The sequence below is a fragment of the Polypterus senegalus genome, chromosome 12 (assembly GCF_016835505.1).
Source record: "Polypterus senegalus isolate Bchr_013 chromosome 12, ASM1683550v1, whole genome shotgun sequence".
Taxonomy (NCBI): Eukaryota; Metazoa; Chordata; class Cladistia; order Polypteriformes; family Polypteridae; genus Polypterus; species Polypterus senegalus.
In genome coordinates this window covers 51,497,367-51,517,837 of record NC_053165.1, presented here as the reverse complement: position 1 = coordinate 51,517,837, position 20,471 = coordinate 51,497,367, and the positions used below count along the sequence as shown (strand labels likewise).

At 42.5% G+C, this 20,471-nt stretch overlaps 1 protein-coding gene across 49 annotated transcripts in view; it reads left to right on the top strand.

Annotated features, from left to right (window-relative positions):
- LOC120540417 (inter-alpha-trypsin inhibitor heavy chain H3-like) overlaps positions 1-20,471 on the top strand; it is a 95,133-nt gene that overhangs the window by 57,996 nt on the left and 16,666 nt on the right. For 25 of the 49 annotated variants that reach the window (XM_039771172.1, XM_039771161.1, XM_039771160.1 and 22 more), the window contains 3 exons: positions 2,639-2,662; positions 4,203-4,229; positions 17,585-17,617. In XM_039771172.1, the coding sequence (XP_039627106.1) occupies positions 2,639-2,662; positions 4,203-4,229; positions 17,585-17,617 (84 nt within the window). The remainder of the gene's footprint in view (positions 1-2,638; positions 2,663-4,202; positions 4,230-17,584; positions 17,618-20,471) is intronic. The other 24 variants (XM_039771206.1, XM_039771205.1, XM_039771198.1 and 21 more) reach the window with 3 other exon arrangements.

Below are 20,471 nucleotides of genomic sequence, written 5' to 3'. Positions count from 1 at the left end.
TGAAAATAAAATTGAAAACAAAAAGAAGCCTTTCCTAAAAGTTGCGAGTTGTTGTAAAGCCAGAAGGCTTAACCTTTAATTGCAGTCAGACAACAACTGCAAACAGTTCCATCTATCCATTATCCAACCCACTGTATCCTAACTACCGGGTCACGGGGGGTCTGCTGGAGCCAATCCCAGTCAACACAGGGTGCAAAGCAGGAAACAAACCCCGGGCAGGGAGCCAGCCCACCGCAGACTGCAAACAGTTGTTGACCAAAATTCTGTTATTTTACCAAAGTCAAATCACTAAGATGAAAAGCAATTTGAAATAAAAGACCAGCAAGTTAAAATCAGAATAACAAAATCAAGATGACGTGACCACACTTGTTCACTGACCAAATCCGTATTGTGGACAAAGGGGCTCCTACACTGCACTGCAATTTATTAGCGACTAGCAAAATACCCGCGCTTCGCAGCAGCGAAGTACTGCTTTTAAATTTTTATTAAGAAGAAAAGTAAACCTTTTTAAACTGAGGGAAAATATACCAATAATTATTTGTTAAGGATCTCTTTGTATACCACGTTGTCAGTTTAGCACTCCGGTTGTAATATGACCAAGCTGTGCGAGCTTACTCTTTAGCATGCAATGTATAGTTGGCCATGAGAAAAGTAATCTTGCCTCAAATCAATGGCAACCTTTTGTAGGGTCTGTCCCTGAGACTTATTAATTGTCATCACAAAGCAGAGCCTTACTTGAAATTGGAGGCATTTGAATTGAAATGGAAGATCAGAGAATATAAAGGGGATGCGAGGAATAAAAACTCTCTCCCCTGAGCAACTGCCAGTAAAAATAGTTGCCTCAATAAGGTTCTTTTGCAGACATGTGACCTGAAGTCTTGTGCCATTACAAAGTCTCGGTGGCTGTAAGTTTTTCAGTAACATTAGAAAATTAGATAATTCAAAATTAGATTATGCTCAGTAGTGCCTGGAGGATTCAGAGTGTGGAGAAACTCTAGAGACAGCGTGTCTATTAACTTGTGGATATTTCTATGAGTATTTGGTGGTAGCATCACGAAGTTGTTTCCGCAAGACCGCATTAGTTGCAGAGCTCAGCTTGGAGTGAAATGAAGTGAATGAAATGAGGTGAATTGGAGGAGAGATGATGACGTGACTCCCCCACATGCCTTAACTCTCAATCCCTCCACAAACACACAAACACAGTCTCTCGGATCTCAACTCTCCTTTATATAAATCAGTAAAGGAGAGAGGACTAAACACTAAGGAAAAAGAACAGCAAGACCGCGTCAGCTGCGGAGCTCAGTGGAGCTCAGCTTGGAGCGAAATGAATAGAATGAAATGAGGTGAATGGGAGGGGAGATGATGACGTGACTCCCCCACCCTCCTTAACTCTCAATCCCTCCACAAACAAACAAACACAGTCTCTCGGATTGTGATGTCCACGGCTTTATTTAATGTTAGCTCAGACCCGGCGCTTAAAAGTTTCTCTCACACTTTTGCTGAGTTTGTGCCAAACACTATTCTATCCCTGACCATCTCATTTTCGTTTGCATAAGCACAGACCTTCACCAGCAATTTTAACTTAGTTACAAAGTGATCAAAAGTCTTGTTTATACCCTGCGTCCTCTCATTAAACTTTTATCTTGCGAATATCGTATTCGTCTTAGAGCGGCAGCGTGTCTATAAACTTAATTTAAACTTATGGTTTTCACCGTGTTTTGTTTCCGCAGTAGCTGCACTTATGAATATGCTTGTATGCGTCACTCGCTTCATATTCTTTTGCTGCCTTCTCAATTGTGTAATGTGTTTTTTGTTTAGTGCTCTTTGGAGCTCTTCCTTGTTCTCTACGTACTGCGTTCATAGTCAGTTCGCTTGAACTGCTTTCTTGTGTGATCTTGCGATGTCTACGGCTTTATTTGTTAGCTAAGACTCGGCACTTAAAAGTTTATCTCACACTTTTGCTGAGTTTGTGCCAAACACTAGACCATCTCATCTTCGTTTCCATAAGCACAGTCCTTCACCCGCGAATATTTACCTTATATGGGCAGGCGCTCAATTACGTGGGAGGCGTGATGATGTGGGACGCAACTCCGCATGACACGGCGATCGAGCAGCAGGCTATGGCCGTATATATGGTCGAAAGTAGGTTCCAGTTATGACTGTTACGCATAGAATTTTGAAATGAAACCTGCCTAACTTTTGTAAGTAATCTGTAAGGAATGAGCCAGCCAAGTTTCAGCCTTCCACCTACATGGGAAGTTGGAGAATTAGTGATGAGTCGGTGACGGCTTTGCCTTTTATTAGTATAGATTCTTTGTGATACGAGTCATGGAGAAGGTCCCTAGCTATTGGCAAGATCCACTAGCAATCTATTATTAGAATAATCCTTTGTTAGAATAAGTTTATTTAATTAAAGTGTTTAACTGGCTTGAAGTGTCTAGAATACTGGTTTAAATAGCGGGGGTGCTGAAAATGGGATCTTTATCCGATTCAAAAATGTATTTAAGTGGTAGTAATATTATCAACTGCAGCCTACTTCAGTTTAAAAGTAAAAAAGCAGAAATCGCCAGACAGATTATGGCAACATTATGGCCCATTCCAAGTCTCAAGGAAATTTGTTTTGTATTTTTTCTTACAGCTATTAAAATGCTGCAAAACTCACGTAAGTGATCTTATCTTTTTTTTTCCTACTGGTTAACATTACAGTAGATGCTTATAAAGACTTTTGACGTAATTTGTTTGTTTGTGACAAGTGAGGTACAAATGACTTGGAAAAAGCTGAGAGAGACAGAAAGGAAGTACTACCTAGCATTACCTTCTAGCTATTTTAGAAACTAGAGGGCTCTGCCCCCTGCTTGCTTTGCTCATCAACCCTCGGGCAGGCGCTATGCGCTAGCCACTTTGCGGATCTGCCGTTTGCTTATGGGGAAGTGGATGTACAATTTAAACAGTTTATTTTCATGAGAATTCTTACATATGCATAATAGAACTAACAGTTTTATAATACAGCAAGTAATTAACCATATTAAAAAATAGTAAAATGTAATAAACGAAATGTGTCTGACAAAAGCACTCGAACAAATGCGAGGTGAGAGGACCGTGGGCGTGGTTGAAAAGGGTTAAGCGGAGGGCGGGACTTGAAAAAAATCTCTTGGCAATAGTCTCATCTCAAGATTTTCTTTTATAATAGGGAGATGTTCAAATGGGCCCACCAAAACACAGGGAGTGGTCAAAATGTGTCAGTCAAGTTGTTATAGGCAGCAAAATAATACTGGAGAATTATTGTGAGAATATTGAAATGACCAGTGGGACTGGCTACATTAAAACCCCATAACGCTGTGTTAGGATGTAGCGGGTTGGACAATGACATGACATGACATAATAAATACAATTTTTTAATTGAAATTCAAAAGAAACAGCAAAATTGTAGTCATTATCAAACTCAACCTTATATTGTTTTGTTTCTTCATGGTACTCTAGCATTAAGATAACACTGAGTCTTTTATTTATAATTCAGAGTTCCCATGGCAGTCTTACTGCAATGTCAGCATTTAAAACAGTTTTGTGATAACGTTATATGTTGCTTCTTCATCAACCCGTATGAATAGCAGAGAAAACAAAATGGCGTTGACCAATGTGAACAATGTACAAAATGGTGTTGCTTACTGGAAAACATTCCACAATGTGGTGGTCAGTCATGCCATGAAAGTAACAAGAAATTTAAGAGCAGTAAAAATAAATAAAATTAAATGAAAACTCTGCCTTAAGAGCTTTGTACTTCATTTGTCAATTACTATGTGCACTGATCAAACCAGGCATTAATATGTACACCATCTGTGACTGTCAAAGATTCACTTCTAACTTAAATTTTGTTATGTATTTTGTATGTTTTTTTTGTTTCATTATTTTTTTTGTCCGTTTTTGCTTTTACATTAGTTTTCCATGCTTTTGTTGATCATTTTGTATTACTCCATTGTTTCCTTTTAGCCCAAGGTGGGTGGCTTTGTCAGTGTTGTTGTCATATATTTAAGCATTAAGCACTGAGTCAGTTAGAGAAGCACTCAAAGTCCATAGGCAAAGCTCAGAATGTTAGTTAAAGAGAAAGATGCTGTTTCAGGTTTGTGCTGCTACATTATTACTTGATACAATTACCAGATTATAATTAAACACAGTAATCATTATTTCTTTCTTTTATTCTACAGTAATCCCAAGACCAACTTTCAGAACAGGTATCCATGCCCCTTTTCCCCTACTGGTTAAAGCTATAGTAAATGTTTTCAAAGAACTTCTTTGAATGGTGTTTGTTCAGTCGAAGAGAGGTATAAAGACATTTGGAATGGTTTTGAGCGGCAGAGAGAAAATGATAGTAGCTGTAAGGAGGGTCAAAAACAGTTGTCAGAAAACACACAGTGGTCAAAATTTGTAAGTGTAAAGAACCTTTTACCGAAACCAAAAATATATTTAAAAATTACATTCCAAAAACTGTTATCATTACTAGACCAAACCTAATAAATCTTTTTAGATTAGATTAGATTAAATTAGGCCTACCCCACATTTGAAATGTTGCAGTACTAAGACATTGCATTGTTTTTCCTTTGCTATTCTAAGATTGGACGACAGTCTGAGTACATTGTCTACTTTTAAAATAGTGGCATGATGACATAATGCGTCATGTCTGTGTCAACCGTGTGACTACCAATTTGTGCTATTGCTGTCAAAAACATGGTGGTACAGAACTAACATGAGGGCAGGCTAAACTTTAAACTGAATAATAAACATTCACATAAAATTGAAATTAAAAATGCATTCTATTTACACATATATTATAGCACTGTTTACTGAAACAAATGAAAAAACAAAGAAAATCTTATTGGGAATTTGTATCTTTATATATAATATGCCACCGTGGCTGTCCGTTTGTCTGTCCATAATTTTAAATCACCTGTAGCTCACAAACCATTTGACCGGTTGACCTGAAAGTTGGTACACATATACTACGTGACGTCTACTTTCAGCTTTCGGGGTGATGATTGACTTCCAAGGTTATTTCTCTTTTTATTTTTATTTTATTTTATTGAAGAATCAACTCTTCGCAGCGGCCAGCAGGGCGGCTATGTGACACATGCATACAGGCGCCGTTCTCATTACCTACCACCTTCACCGTCACTTCCACTACCTATTCATATCTTAAATCATCTTTGAGGCAGATTGAAGATTTAAGTGCCAGCTTAAGTGAAAAATTAAAGAAAACATACTAAGTAATTGCAACACAAACACTGACTTAATCAGTTTTAACGTGAAAAGATGCCGACGAAAGAAGAAAAGAAGCGGGCCGCTAGGGTAGAGAAAAGAAGAGCTGCCCAGGAAGCAGCAAGCGCATCAACCTCTGAGAAAACGAATGCTAAATGTACAGAGAAAGAGGATGAAAACTAGGAATGCTACAGTCAAGTATATTCACTGCACGTTATCGTGCAGTGCGCTGTTACTGGTATATGTGATATTATAGATTCAAAGAGAGAAATTAGAAGCATCGATAATAACTATTTGAATAAAGTCATGAAAAACTATGTCATGGAATAGAATGAATAAAAAAAGATTTAGGAAAAATATAAAAATGCTATGGGGCTCAGCCGGGCACAGCCCGAAGAGGTAACGTGGGTTCCCCTTCTCATGGGCTCACCACCTATGGGAGGGGCCAAGGAGGTCGAGTGCAGTGTGAGTTGGGTGGTGGCCAAAGGCGGGGACCTAGGTGGTCCGATCCTCAGTTACAGAAGCTGGCTCTTGGGATGTGGAATGTCACCTCTCTGAAGGGGAAGGAGCCTGAGCTAGTGCGCAAGGTCGACAGGTTCTGGCTAGATATAGTCGGGCTCACCTCAACGCACAGCTTGGACTTTGGAACCAATCTCCTTCAGAGGGGTTGGACTCTCTACCACTCTGGACTTGCCACCGGTGAGAGGCTCCGAGTGGGTGTGGACATACTTATTGCCCCCCAACTTGGAGCCTGTACATTGTGGTTTACCTTGGTGGACGAGAGGGTAGCCTCCCTCCGCCTTTGGTTGGGGGGAAGGGTCCTGACTATTGTTTGTGCGTATGCGCTGAACAGCAGTTTGGAGTACCCACCCTTTTTGGAGTCCCTGGAGGGGGTGCTAGAGGGCATACCTTCTGGGGACTCCCTCTTACTGCTGGTAGACTTCAATGCTCACGTGGGCAATGACAGTGAGACCTGGAAGGGCGTGATTGGGAGGAATGCCCCCACCCCACCCCTGATCTGAACCCGGGCGGTGTTTTGTTATTGGACTTTTGTGCTCGTCACGGATTGTCCATACCAAACACCATGTTCACGCATAGAGGTGTTCATATGTGCACTTGGCACCTGGACACCCTAGGCCTCAGGTCGATGATCAACTTTGTGGTCGTGTTGTCGGACTTGCGGCCATATGTCTTGGACACTCGGGTGAAGAGAGGGGGGGACCTGTCAACTGCTCACCACCTGGTGGTGAGTTGGCTTCGATGGTGGGGGGTGCCAGTTAGGCCTGGTAGGCCCAAACGTGTAGTGAGGGTCTGCTGGGAACTCCCACCTCCGGCAGAACTTCGACCACGTCCCGAGGGAGGTGGGGGACATTGAGTCCAAATGGGCTATGTTCCGTGCCTCTATTGTTAAGGCGGCTGACCAGAGCTGTGGCCATAAGGTGGTCGGTGCCTGTCGTGGCGGCAATCCCCAGACCCGTTGGTGGACACCAGCGGTGAGGGATGCCGTCAAGCTGAAGAAGGAGTCCTACCGGACCCTTTTGTCCTGTGGGACTCTGGAGGCAGCTAATAGGTACCGATAGGCCAAGCGGAATGCGGCTTCGGTGGTTGCTGAGGCAAAAACTCGGGCATGGGAGGAGTTTGGAGAGGACATGGAGAACGACTTTCGGACGGCTTCGAGGAAATTCTAGTCCACTGTCCGGTGTCTCAGGAGGGGGAAGCAGTGCAGTGTCAACACCGTATATAGTGGGGATGGTGCACTGCTGACCTCGGCTCTGGGCGTTGTGGGTCGGTGGGGGGAGTACTTCAAAAACCTCCTCAATCCCACTAACATGCCTTCCAATGACGATGCAGAGCCTGGGGACTTGGAGGTGGGCTCCCCCATCTCTGGGGCTGAGGTCATCGAGGTGGTGTCACCGATTCTGTTCATAACTTTTATGGACAGAATTTCTAGGCGCAGCCAGGGTGTTGAGGGGGTCGGTTTGGTGGACTCAGGATTGGGTCACTGCTTTTTGCAGATGATGTTGTCCTGTTTGCTTCCTCAAGCTGTGATCTTCCGATCTCTCTGGATCAGTTCGCAACTGAGTATGAAGCAGCTGGGATGGGAATCAGCACCTCCAAATCCGAGACCATGGTCCTCAGCCGGAAAAGGGTGGAGTGCCCTCTCAGGGTTGGAGGTGAGATCCTGCCCCAAGTGGAGGAGTTCAAGTCTCTCAGGGTCTTGTTCACGAGTGAGGGAAGAATGGAGCGTGAGATTGACAGGTGGATCTGTGTGGCATACACAGTGATACAAGCTCTGCATCGGTCTGTCGTGGTGAAAAAGGAGCTGAGCCGTAAGGCAAAGCTCTCAATTTACCAGTCGATCTATGCTCCTACCCTCACCTATGGTCATGAGCTATGGGTAGTGACCAAAAGAACAAGATAGCGAATACAAGCGGCTGAAATGAGTTTCCTCCGCAGGGTGTCTGGGCTTTCCCTTAAAGACAGGGTGAGAAGCTCAGTCATCCGGGAGGGGCTCAGAGTAGAGCCGCTGCTCCTCCGCATCGAGAGGAGTCAGATGAGGTGGCTCGGGCATCTGATCAGGATGCCTCCTGGACGCCTCCCTGGTGAGGTGTTCTGGGCACGTCCAACCAGGAGGAGGCCCAGGGAAGACCCAGGACACGCTGGAGGGATTATGTCTCCCGGATGGCCTGGGAACGCCTTGGGATTCTCCCGGAAGAGCTAGAAGAAGTGGCCGGGGAGAGGGAAGTCTGGGCCTCTCTGCTCAAGCTGCCGCCCCCGTGACCCGACCTCGGATAAGCGGAAGAGGATGGATGGATAAAAATGCTAAAACAAAAAAATTAAAATGATTGTACTGTCATGAGATGGAAGGATGGTGGGCCACTAGGGAAGTTTAAAAGAATCAGGGGGTGAATGCTGTACAAATAAACATTCAAGGGATCAAAATCTGAAAGGAAGCTAATCAAACCTTAAAACCAAAGCATAATTAAAAAATTAAGAGTCCAAAGAATGGCAGAGTAAACGAGGATCAAATGCACACTAAAGCAAGTATCCACAATCTTGGACATAATGATGCATGCTGGCTTATAAGACATAAGACAGTAATACCTGGAAGATCATCGTGATATAGTAGCTGACAGTGCCGACACAAAAAACAACAACATAAAATTGAATCGAAATAACTTTGATTAAATGGCAAACTACAAACAAGCAGATCATAATTGTGGACTGTCCAATATCCAAAACACTGAAAAAAAGTTATTTTGATCACAACAAAATGTATTATTAACAGAAAATAATGACTAAAATCTACAAGATCATAGCAGTGATACACAATAAAAAGAAGCATAAAAATTGTTTATATGTGGTGGTGTTCACTCACAAAAAAGACATATAACTTAGACAATGATCATAAAAACAAAATGGGTAAGTAATTAGATCATAAAAAAGTGATATAAAACGCATGAAAGTGAAACACAAAAATAAATATCTAACCAAATATTAAACAAATATGAAATAAAAAAACATGAACAGCCAAAAAGTATTTTACTATAACATATCCAACAATCCCTTACGCATGCAGAACCTCAAGAGCAGACACTTCCTATGGAATATTAGCACCAATAAGACTTAATACGAGTCAGGATTAAAGTGGAACTGTGATGAAAGAAAAAATAAAGAAAGTAAAAACATAATAAAAAAATAGGAATGATTACCACAAAACTAAAAACACACACAATCCATTCCTTACAGTTCAACTTACAACGTCCACCTTAGTAAAGCAAACCAGCTGTGTAGCTAAATCCCAGTTATAGCTTAGGGCATCTGAGTATGACTGCAGTCAATGAAAAAAATGTCAAAAACAGTGAAAAGAGCGCATGTTAGAAAACAATCGAGTGTTTTTTTCAGATACTCAAGCCTAGGCCATGTGTTTTCAGAATGTACTAAATTAATCATTTTGGACCAAAATCTTTACATACTTTACTTCTCAAACAGCCCTGGCGTTGCAATCACTCCAAATCTATTAATGCCGATATCTGAAGTACTGCCTCATGCTTCTAAAGAGCAAAGAGAGAAATAGATCATAATAGCCGATAATACACTACTAGCACAAAGACATATCTTGGTAGGATCCCAACCACCTTCTACGTTCTGTGTTATCTAAAATTAAAAAAATCAATCATTACTAGTTTAGAATAAGCATGCTGGGCTTGTGATTAACTCTGTAATGTCATTAACTGTTTCATTAGCTTTTAAAAAAAAAACAAGATAGAAGGAATTTGTTTCTTTCCTTCCATTTTGCCCTAGTCTCTCTTCTTTTTCTCTTTCTTTTGGGTGTGAGTTTTTCTTTGCTTTCATCTTTTTATCTGCTGTTGTTTTTCCTTTTTATTTTTAGCTTTCCTTTATTTTCATTGTAATTTGAAGTAAATGGTTGTATCTGGTATGTTGTTATTATATGTTTGATCTGTTGAAGAAAAAGAAAAAGAAATACTCAAGCCAAAGCCAACGCAGACAGGCTGCTATAGATTACTCATACGGCTTAGTGAGCAAACAGGAACTACTCTTTATGGCAAATGAAACAGTCCACAGTGACAGTATGTGTTGTTTCCATGCTTTAGGATACAGTATACACTCATACGAATGTTGACTATACGAGTGAGGCACGCCAACTGAGACCGAGCACGGGAAACAATTACCCACAATCCCGCAGTGAGAGAGAACCACCATCTGCTCCGTTGTGATCACTTAACACTCGGCAGACAAAGAGGATACTGTCGGGTTTTCAAGAGACCGAAACTTTATTCGAATACAGGCAGAACAAATACAAGTCTCTATCAGGAGAGATCCGGGCGCACTGTCAAAACCAGTCACCACAGCTCTGCCTCTTGATCAAAAGAATACAAAAATCTTCCTCCTCAAAGGGATGTGGTGGCTCGGGAGCCCCTACTGGAGCAAAGGATGTCCTGGGGGAAGAGAGACAAGGCCGTGAGACACTAGGATAGCCATGGTATGGTCTTTTAAATGTTTGAAGCCCCGCGCAAGATGCAGATCATGTGGCGTGGCAGCAAGCAGTAGGCTAGCAGCTGATCCTGCAAAGAGGAGATGAAAAGCTGTGTTTGTTTCCCATTGTATCACTGTTTAAGAGGGGCTTTCGGAGGAGCGGTCACATCCCCTTGGCCCACATTTACCGTATTCACAATACATACTACTCACATTGAAAGACCTCGCTCACTTATCAAGTTAGAATTTATTAAAAATTTTTGCTCGTCTTGCAAAACACTTGCAGACGAGATTTTACTCGCAATCCAAGGTTTTGCTGTATAAACTTTGACAATGATAACAGAAACAGTCAGTCAGTCATTATCCAACCCGCTACATCCCAGCACAGGGTCACGGGCATCTGCTGGAGCCAATCCCAGCCAACAAAGGGCGCAAGGCAGGAAACAATCCCAGGCAGGATGCCAGCCCACCACAGGGCACACACACCAAGGACAATTTAGGATCACCAATGCACCTAACCTGCATGTCTTTGGACTGTGGGAGGAAACCCTCACAGACACAGGGAGAAAATGCAAACTCCACGCTGGGAGGACCCGGCAAGCAAACTCAGGTCTCCTTAGTGCAAGACAGCAGCACTACCACTGCGCCACTGTGCCGCCCCATAACAGAAACAAAAAAGCACAAAATTAGATAATAAAAAGTGAAATACAAAAAGAAATGAATGTGGAACACACAAATATAAATCTAACCATATAACCAAATGAAAAGAACAGTCACAAAGTATTTAATAACAATTAAAAAGTATTTAACATAAATATGATATCTGAAGATTAAAAAACTAACATGTATAGAACAAACTGACGGTAGCCATGAAGTGTCATGAGATGGACACTCAGACATGGTGAAAAGGGGGATGAGGCCTACAAGAGACCCATAAAACAGTCCAGTACCTTCATTGCTCTTTAAACCACCCAACTGCAGCCAGCAGGATGTGACCTATACAGGCCCCAAAATGAAGAACTGGCTTCAACAGTTTAAAAATGCAAAGAAAGTCCCAAAATATACCAAATGTCTAATAAGGGAGAGAAACACCTTAAACTACGGCTCGTATAGACAATTCAGAACAAAAAACTCAAATTGAGAGTTGTGACAGATTGGGGTTTTCTCGCCTCCTTTTACCCTCAGACCACACGTCAGACACCAGATAAAAGTCTAATAATAGGATTTATCTATACTAATAAAAGGCAAAGCCCTCACTGATTGACTGACTGACTCACTCCCTGACTCATCACTAATTCTCCAACTTCCCGTGTAGGTAGAAGGCTGAAATTTGGCAGGCTCATTCCTTACAGCTTACTTACAAAAGTTGGGCAGGTTTCATTTCGAAATTCTACGCGTAATGGTCATAACTGGAAGCTATTTTTCTTCATATAATGTAATGGAGTTGAGCTGGATGGCCGTGGGGGGGGGCGGAGTTTCATGTGACATCATCACGCCTCCTACGTAAGGACATAGAGAACAAGAAAGACCTCCAAACAGCGCTGAACAAAAAACTCCATTTCACAATTGAGAAGGCAGAAAAAGATTATGAAGCAAGTGATGCATACAAGCGTATTCATAGATACAAGCATATTCATAAGTACAGCTACTGCGGAAACAAAGCACGGCATGAACTGTAAGTTTATATTAAATTAAGTTCATAGACAGGCTGCCGCTGGCGTTTGTAATTTAGTGCCTGCTCATATAAGGCCGTCCGTCAGCGGCAATCCAATAGAAACACTGCCGCTAAATATTCACGGGTGAAGGACTGTGCTTATGCAGAGGAAGATGAGATTGTCAGGGTGGTGTTTAGCACAAACTCAGCGAAACTGCAAGAGAAAGTTTTCAAAGGCAGCAAAAAAATATGAAGCGTCTGATACATACAAGCATATTCATAAGTGCAGCTACTGCGGAAACAAAGCACACGGTGGAAAAAGTCAATGTCCCGCTAAACGAAGACAGTGTAAAAAAAAACCTGTGCATGCAGTGTGTCACGTCTCAGATAAAGAGGAAGACGAGCTGTTTATTGATGCAGTAAGAAACAAATCGATGAATGAAACCTGTCATCTTTACAACGATTGACAAACACGGAATGTAACTTGAACAGAACACATCCTCTAAATACGAACCTGATTGAAAGAAATAATGATAATCAAATCCTTGATGACAGCAACACTCATAACACTCACAAAACAATTACTGTATATTGACAATCATGTTACGTTATTTTTAAAATGTTCCCTTTTCTTTTTCATAACTTCTTTAACACACTACTTCTCCGCTGCGAAGCGCAGGTATATATATATATATGTACAGTATATATACATATATATATATATACCCCGATCTACATACGCTCAAATAGATAAACCACACGCCGTGGCGCAATGGTAGAGCCTTCGCCTCTAGCGCCGACGACCGAGGTTTGATTCCCGAGAGGGGGTGCACTGAGTATATACTGCGCGCATTTTATTCATTTTACCTTCGCATCCCCTTGGTTTGAGACGTATGAAAAAATATACAGTTAACGCAGAAAGACAGATCACCAATTGAAGCTTCATTAATAATGGATACTTTATTCGCCATCAATGATTGTTTTGGTAAAGCCATACTCAGTGTATTCATTAGATGAACGGTAAAAAAGTAAGAGCGAGGGGAGGATGACTTATTGAGGCACGCAGGCAAAACCACAATAGCACGCGGGCTCGATGTACTGTACTGTAGTGCGCGTCAACTCGATCTGAATTGCGCGATCACATTCGAAAAAATATATCTTTTCAAGTTCTATTTAGTCCATATGTGTCAAACTCAAGGCCATGAGGCCACATCCGGCCTGGCGTGTAATTATATCCGGCCTGCGAGATCATTTTATATACTGTATTATTGTTATTAATGGCCCGGGGATATGAAGCGCCGGTAACACAATAAACTACAGATCCCATAATGCAGCGCTTCAGCTGCCTTGCTGAACACTTACCACGTTAATCAATATATATCTGACAGCAACACTCATCACTCACAACAGTGACAAAACAATTACATTGACAATCATGTTATGTTATTTTCAAAATGTTTCCTTTTCTTTTTCATTACTTCTTTAACACACTACTTCTCCGCTGTGAAGCGCGGGTATTTTGCAAGTTATAATAGTCCTTGACCCGGAAGTGTTTGTCCCTCAGTCCGTGTGACTTTCTATCACTTCCGGGTCAGGTAAAAACTTCTCTTTTTGTTCAGCCCGGAAGTATATCATTTCTTCCATTCCCGTGACGTGGAAATACTTCTGGGCTATACAGAAAATATAAATCCCTGGGCCTCCCTGCAGCGACTCCTGGCGGCCCCCATGGTATCCAGCAGGGCTGTGTATTACGACTCCACTGTCCATAATTCCCTGCTGGCACTTGGGGAACCTCTATGTTGCAAGGAGGGCTCCATCTAGCGGCCTGGGGGTATTGGCCGGGATGAATGGCCAGGCATATCTCACAGTACTCAAGTGACTAATCATGATGATTTGCAGCGGCCAGTCCAGTCCAGTCAATTTCTGGGAGAACCTTGGGGGAATATTATATAACAAAGGATTTCTATTCCATGTCCTCCCAGGACAACTTTGCCATCCATGTCCCGGTCGGCAGCATTCATAGCACAGCCGCCTTCCTCCAGTGTGTATCCCTCTGCGAGTCTGAAAACAGTCTGGAAACTTCCGATCCGCCCCTTTGTCCACTGAGGAGGGTTCCACGGCCGCCCCTGAGCTCTCAGCTCTCTGCTCAACTTTGTTAGGAGACCCCTTCTTTATTCTTGGGACCTTCTTTTTTATCTGGGGCTTGTCCACAGTGTGGGTCTCTCTATTAGAGAAAGAGAGCCCTTTCACTGTCTGCACGCCCTTTGATTTATTAACAACACGGGTCGGGATCTTTAGGACCGAATCACTCCGAGAGACAACACCATCCAACTGCTCCAGCTCGACCGGCACTTCCCTCAGCCACTCTGTAAATGTTCCAGCCTCTCTTGTAGGGCATGCATCCACTTGGCATCCACTATGGATTAAACGCGGGCCCGTGTCACTTTGCATCCCTATTTCATTATATACGGTACCGGCTTTACCTACCTCTACCGTCAAATCAATCTCAACGGGAGACTCCCAACGAAATCGCCGTAAGAATTCATCTAGCTTTCTTAAAGGCACTTCAGCCGCTGCTCCCAGCTCCCCAACAATCTTCTTTATTGTTGTCACAACCTGTAAGAAATTGTGCACAGGCTGAAGCAACCTTTCCAGCTCGCGCAAGTCCAAAAAGTTACTTAATTCAGCCGGAGGCAGGCTCAAGCTATCACTAGTCTTACCCTTCGGCTGTGAGCCAATAAGCATGCCCGCTCCTGGCACATGCTCAGACAGGTCCTGCAAGGGAGCCTGGGATTTGGAGTTCTTTTTGGAGGACCGCGGTGCCGCTTTTGGCTGACTGCGATCCGTCTGTATCAATTTATCGACGGACCGATCAGTCATTTACTCGACCACCTTACCTTTTTGTAGGGAGAGCGGTGCTTCGCTCGCCTCCCCTTTCCCCTTCGGAAAAACCAAGTCCGTCTCTTCTTGGGCGAAGCCACAAACAGCTGGACACGGAACGTCACCTTCCTGGAATTCCTCGTGGTAGGTCACGTGTCCCTCGCCGGCACCCATAATGCATAATCCTTTGGTTTACTCGTTTGCCTGAACAAGAGCACGCCATCGCCTTCGGGTTTGTCTTCTGCCTCCCGCAGAGCCTTCAGATGGACATCTGGGAGGTACATACACGGGACAACATGTTTTAATTTCAAAAGATTCTCAAGCACATTCCCGGCACATACATCGTCAGAGACGTCCTCCTTACAGAAATCTCTCCCAAAACGCGTAGCCGCTCCATGGCTCGTCATGAGCGCAGGCAATGTCTAGCGCTAGACCTCCACTGTTGCTGGCGCTCTGCTTTGTCGTCTTCTTCCCCATGATGGACTTGATAAAGGTGAGGTTTGGCGATTTTTCTCTGCCTGTCATGACGCTGCCTTCTTAGGGTTCTGTCCACAGTAAAACTATTTTTAAATACAGGTCCTCTGCCAAACCGATGGCCAAAGAATCCTGCCGGCTGCGCCAACTGTGACAGATTGGGGTTTTCTCGCCCCCTTTTACCCTCAGACCACACGTCAGACACCAGATAAAAGTCCAATAATAGGATTTATTATAATAATAAAGTGCACAAAGCACCCACCTCTCCACAATACTCAAACAAATACACAATAATCAATAAACCAATCCTCCACTCCCAGACGCTTAGCCACCCTGCCTCCCAACTCAGCTCGTCCGTCTGGGATTTCCCACAGTCCTTTATAGTCCTTGACCCGGAAGTGTTTGTCCCTCAGTCCGTGTGACTTTCTATCACTTCCGGGTCAGGTAAAAACTTCTCTTTTTCTTCAGCCCGGAAGTATATCATTTCTTCCATTCCCGTGACGTGGAAATGCTTCCGGGCTATTCGGAAAATATAAATCCCTGGGCCTCCCTGCAGTGACTCCTGGCGACCCCCATGGTATCCAGCAGGGCTGTGTATTACGACTCCACTGTCCATAATTCCCTGCTGGCATTTGGGGCACCTCTATGCTGCAAGGAGGGCTCCATCTAGCAGCCTGGGGGTATTGGCCGGGATGAATGGCTGGGCATATCTCACAGAGTTTATTTGCTATAGTAGGCTACATTAGCCATTTGGTTTGTTTTTTTTTTTTTGGCTTATTCTGGTTAAATCTGGATCTATAATTTGCATTCAGCACAAGTGATCAAAAATGTGCTTTTAAATTGAAAAGCCATTATGTCTACATTTCTTTCTGATTGTGGCAGAAAACTACACTCCAAACTTTCTTTCTAACCAAATCATAAGTACTAGAACTAAAACTGAAAAAATATATATGAAATAAAATAAGATAGCAATGTTTTTGCATTGTTGTCCACATATACCGCAACTCCTCAAGAGCAGTTGTGGCATTGTATGAGGAAGTGGGGAGTGGCAGAGAAGTACGTAAGAGTTGTACAGGATATGTACGAGGGAAATGTGACAGTGATGAGGTCTGCGGTAGGAGCGATGGCAAGCATTCAAGGTGGAGGTGGGATTACATCAGGGATCGGCTCTGAGCACTTTCTTATTTGCAATGGTGATGGACAGGCTAACAGGTGAGATTGATGATGATGATATTTGCTGATGACATCGTGATCTGTAGCGATAGTAGGGAGCAGGTTGAGGAGACCCTGAAGAGGTGGAGATATGCTCTAGAGAGGAGAGGAATGAAGGTCAGTAGGACCACCAAGACAGAATACATGTGTGTAAATGAGAAGGAGGTCAGTGGAATGGTGAGGATGCAGGGAGTAGAGTTGGGGAAGGTGGAGGAGTTTAAATATTTGGGATCAATAGTACAGAGTAATGGGGATTGTGGAAGAGAAGTGGAAAAGAGAGTGCAGGCAGGGCGGAATGGGTGGAGAAGAGTGTCAGGAGTGATTTGTGACAGACGGGTATCAGCAAGAGTGAAAGGGAAGGTCTACAGGACGGTAGTGAGACCAGCTGTGTTATATGGATTGGAGACGGTGGCACTGACCAGAAAGCAGGAGACAGAGCTGGAGGTGGCAGAGTTAAAGATGCTAAGATGTGCATTTGGTGTGATGAGGATGGACAGGATTAGAATTAAGCACATTAGCTCAAGTTGGATAGTTGGGAGACAAAGTCAGAGAGGTGAGATTGCGTTGGTTTGGAAATGTGCAGAGGAGAAATGCTGAGTATATTGGGAGAAGGATGCTAATGGTAGAGTTGCCAGGGAAGAGGAAAAAAGGAAGGCCTAAGAGAAGGTTTATGTATGTGGTGAGAGAGGACATGCAAGTGATGGTGTAACAGAAGAAGATGTAGAGGACAGAAAGATATGGAAGAAGATGATCAACTGTGGCGACCCCTAATGGGAGTAACCAAAAGAAGAAGAAGAAAAAGCAATGTCTTTGTGGAATTAAATCTAAAGTAAAATTACAGCATTAAGACTAACTAAAACTACCCTGAATCAGAAATAATATAGAAATAAAAACTCATATAAAAAGCAAAACTATAATAACCTGTCAAAGAACCCAAGAATAAGTGGGGTGGATTTTGATCGCTTTACGGCAGAAACTCTAAAGACAAAGCAATAAATGCTAGTGAAAATGAAAGATGGCGAGTCCAGCTTGAGCTGCTTCATTATTAATTACTTCTCCATGGTTATAATAAAGCACAGTAAACAGTTTGTTTTTGTTTTTCTTTTCCTGCTACAGCATACTTGTTACCACGGCCAACGTTCGAATCAGGTATGTATGTCTCTTTTTCATGCCAGTTAAAGCTACAGTAGAGGTTTTATAAGAACTTCTGTGTAGTATTGTCTGTTTGGGACAAGAGGGGTACAAATGGACTTGAAATGGTTGTGAGTGAGAGAGAGGAAGTTAGTTTGTTCTTTTAAGGATGTTTTAAAGGAATTGCCAGGAAACAGGAGGTGGTCAAAATATGTACAATATGAGAAACGAACCTTTCACAAAAACTAAGAACATATTTCGCAAACAATAGCTTTCTAAGTAATTGTCATCATTACTAACCTAAACCTAATAATTCCTCGTACAATTGAGATGCTCTCACACAAAGTTATTGGTCTTTACTTTCTGAATTGAATTTTAGATGCCAGGGTGAACCTTCCACCAACATTTAAAATGAGAGTGTGATGACATCCACCATCTGACTGGCAACAGGCGTCATTACTGTCAACCACATGACTTGACAGACCTAATAATAAAGGCAGACTACACAGAGTAAAAATATAAAAATAGTAATGCTAAATTGCAAGAAGTGACAGTAATACACAAAACTAATCTTATATAAGAATTGTTTATATGGCGAATAAGGCTTAAGTCCATGTGACTTTCTATCACTTCCGGGTCAGGTAAAAACTTCTCTTTTTCTTCAGCCCGGAAGTATATCATTTCTTCCATTCCCGTGACGTGGAAATACTACCGGGCTATACAGAAAATATAAATCCCTGGGCCTCCCTGCAGCGACTCCTGGCGGCCCCCATGGTATCCAGCAGGGCTGTGTATTACGACTCCACTGTCCATAATTCCCTGCTGGCATTTGGGGCACCTCTATGCTGCAAGGAGGGCTCCATCTAGCAGCCTGGGGGTATTGGCCGGGATGAATGGCCAGGCATATCTCATAGAGTTTATTTGCAAAATTAGGAAGAATAAGAAAAGCAAAAAATGCAAAATGCTTTAAAGGCTAAAAAGAAGCAAAAAACAATTTGCATAAAAAGTCAATCCATAGCAACTAAGTCCCAGAACACAAGCCACAAGCAGAATCCTATAAATGAGCTAAAACAGCTCAAAGAATAACAATCCTTGCAGAACTCCAAATAAAAGTTCAACGTCCCACTGTAACTGGGATTCTCTTTCTTGACTTTTTATACTAGGGATGCTTGCAATGAGTATTTTATGACAGTGGCCATGAAAACAAAAATAAACTAGTTAAAAAACAAAAAAAAATAGTCCGAAACCGGAAGTCAATAAGCATTGTAACCATGGCTGCTTCTGTTGACTCCAAATTAATCATGCCATCTGCTGCATGAATAAATGTTACGATGGGACTGTAGAAATGGGATCTGTGCAATAGAGAAAGACATGTGCCTCTCCTTTACATATTTGCTATAGTAGGCTACATTAGCCATTTGGTTTGTTTTTTTTTTGGCTTATTCTGGTTAAATCTGGATCTATAATTTGCATTCAGCACAAGTGATCAAAAATGTGCTTTTAAATTGAAAAGCCATTATGTCTACATTTCTTTCTGATTGTGGCAGAAAACTACACTCCAAACTTTCTTTCTAACCAAATTATAAGTACTAGAACTAAAACTGAAAAAATATATATGAAATAAAATAAGATAGCAATGTTTTTGCATTGTTGTCCGCATATACCGCAACTCCTCAAGAGCAGTTGTGGCATTGTATGAGGAAGTGGGGAGTGGCAGAGAAGTACGTAAGAGTTGTACAGGATATGTACGAGGGAAATGTGACAGTGATGAGGTCTGCGGTAGGAGCGATGGCAAGCATTCAAGGTGGAGGTGGGATTACAGCAGGGATCGGCTCTGAGCACTTTATTATTTGCAATGGTGATGGACAGGCTAACAGGCGAGATTGATAATGATGATATTTGCTGATGACATCGTGATCTGTAGCGATAGTAGGGAGCAGGTTGAGGAGACCCTGAAGAGGTGGAGATATGCTCTAGAGAGGAGAGGAATGAAGGTCAGTAGGACCACCAAGACAGAATACATGTGTGTAAATGAGAAGGAGGTCAGTGGAATGGTGAGGATGCAGGGAGTAGAATTGGGGAAGGTGGAGGAGTTTAAATATTTGGGATCAATAGTACAGAGTAATGGGGATTGTGGAAGAGAAATGGAAAAGAGAGTGCAGGCAGGGCGGAATGGGTGGAGAAGAGTGTCAGGAGTGATTTGTGACAGACGGGTATCAGCAAGAGTGAAAGGGAAGGTCTACAGGACGGTAGTGAGACCAGCTGTGTTATATGGATTAGAGATGGTGGCAATGACCAGAAAGCAGGAGACAGAGCTGGAGGTGGCAGAGTTAAAGATGCTAAGATGTGCATTTGGTGTGATGAGGATGGACAGGATTAGAAATGAGCACATTAGCTCAAGTTGGATGGTTGGGAGACAAAGTCAGAGAGGTGAGATTGCGTTGGTTTGGAAATGTGCAGAGGAGAAATGCTGAGTATATTGGGAGAAGGATGCTAAGGGTAGAGCTGCCAGGGAAGAGGAAAAAAGGAAGGCCTAAGAGAAGGTTTATGTATGTGGTGAGAGAGGAAATGCAGGTGAGGGTGTAAAAGAAGAAGATGCAGAGGACAGAAATATATGGAAGAAGATGATCAACTGTGGCGACCTCTAATGGGAGTAACCAAAAGAAGAAGAAGAAAAAGCAATGTCTTTGTGGAATTAAATCTAAAGTAAAATTACAGCATGAAGACTAAATAAAATTATCAGAAATAATATAGAAATAAAAACTCATATAAATAGCAAAACTATAATAACCTCTCAAAGAACCCAAGAATAAGTGGGGTGGATTTTGATCGCTTTACGGCACAAACTCTAAAGACAAAGCAATAAATGCTA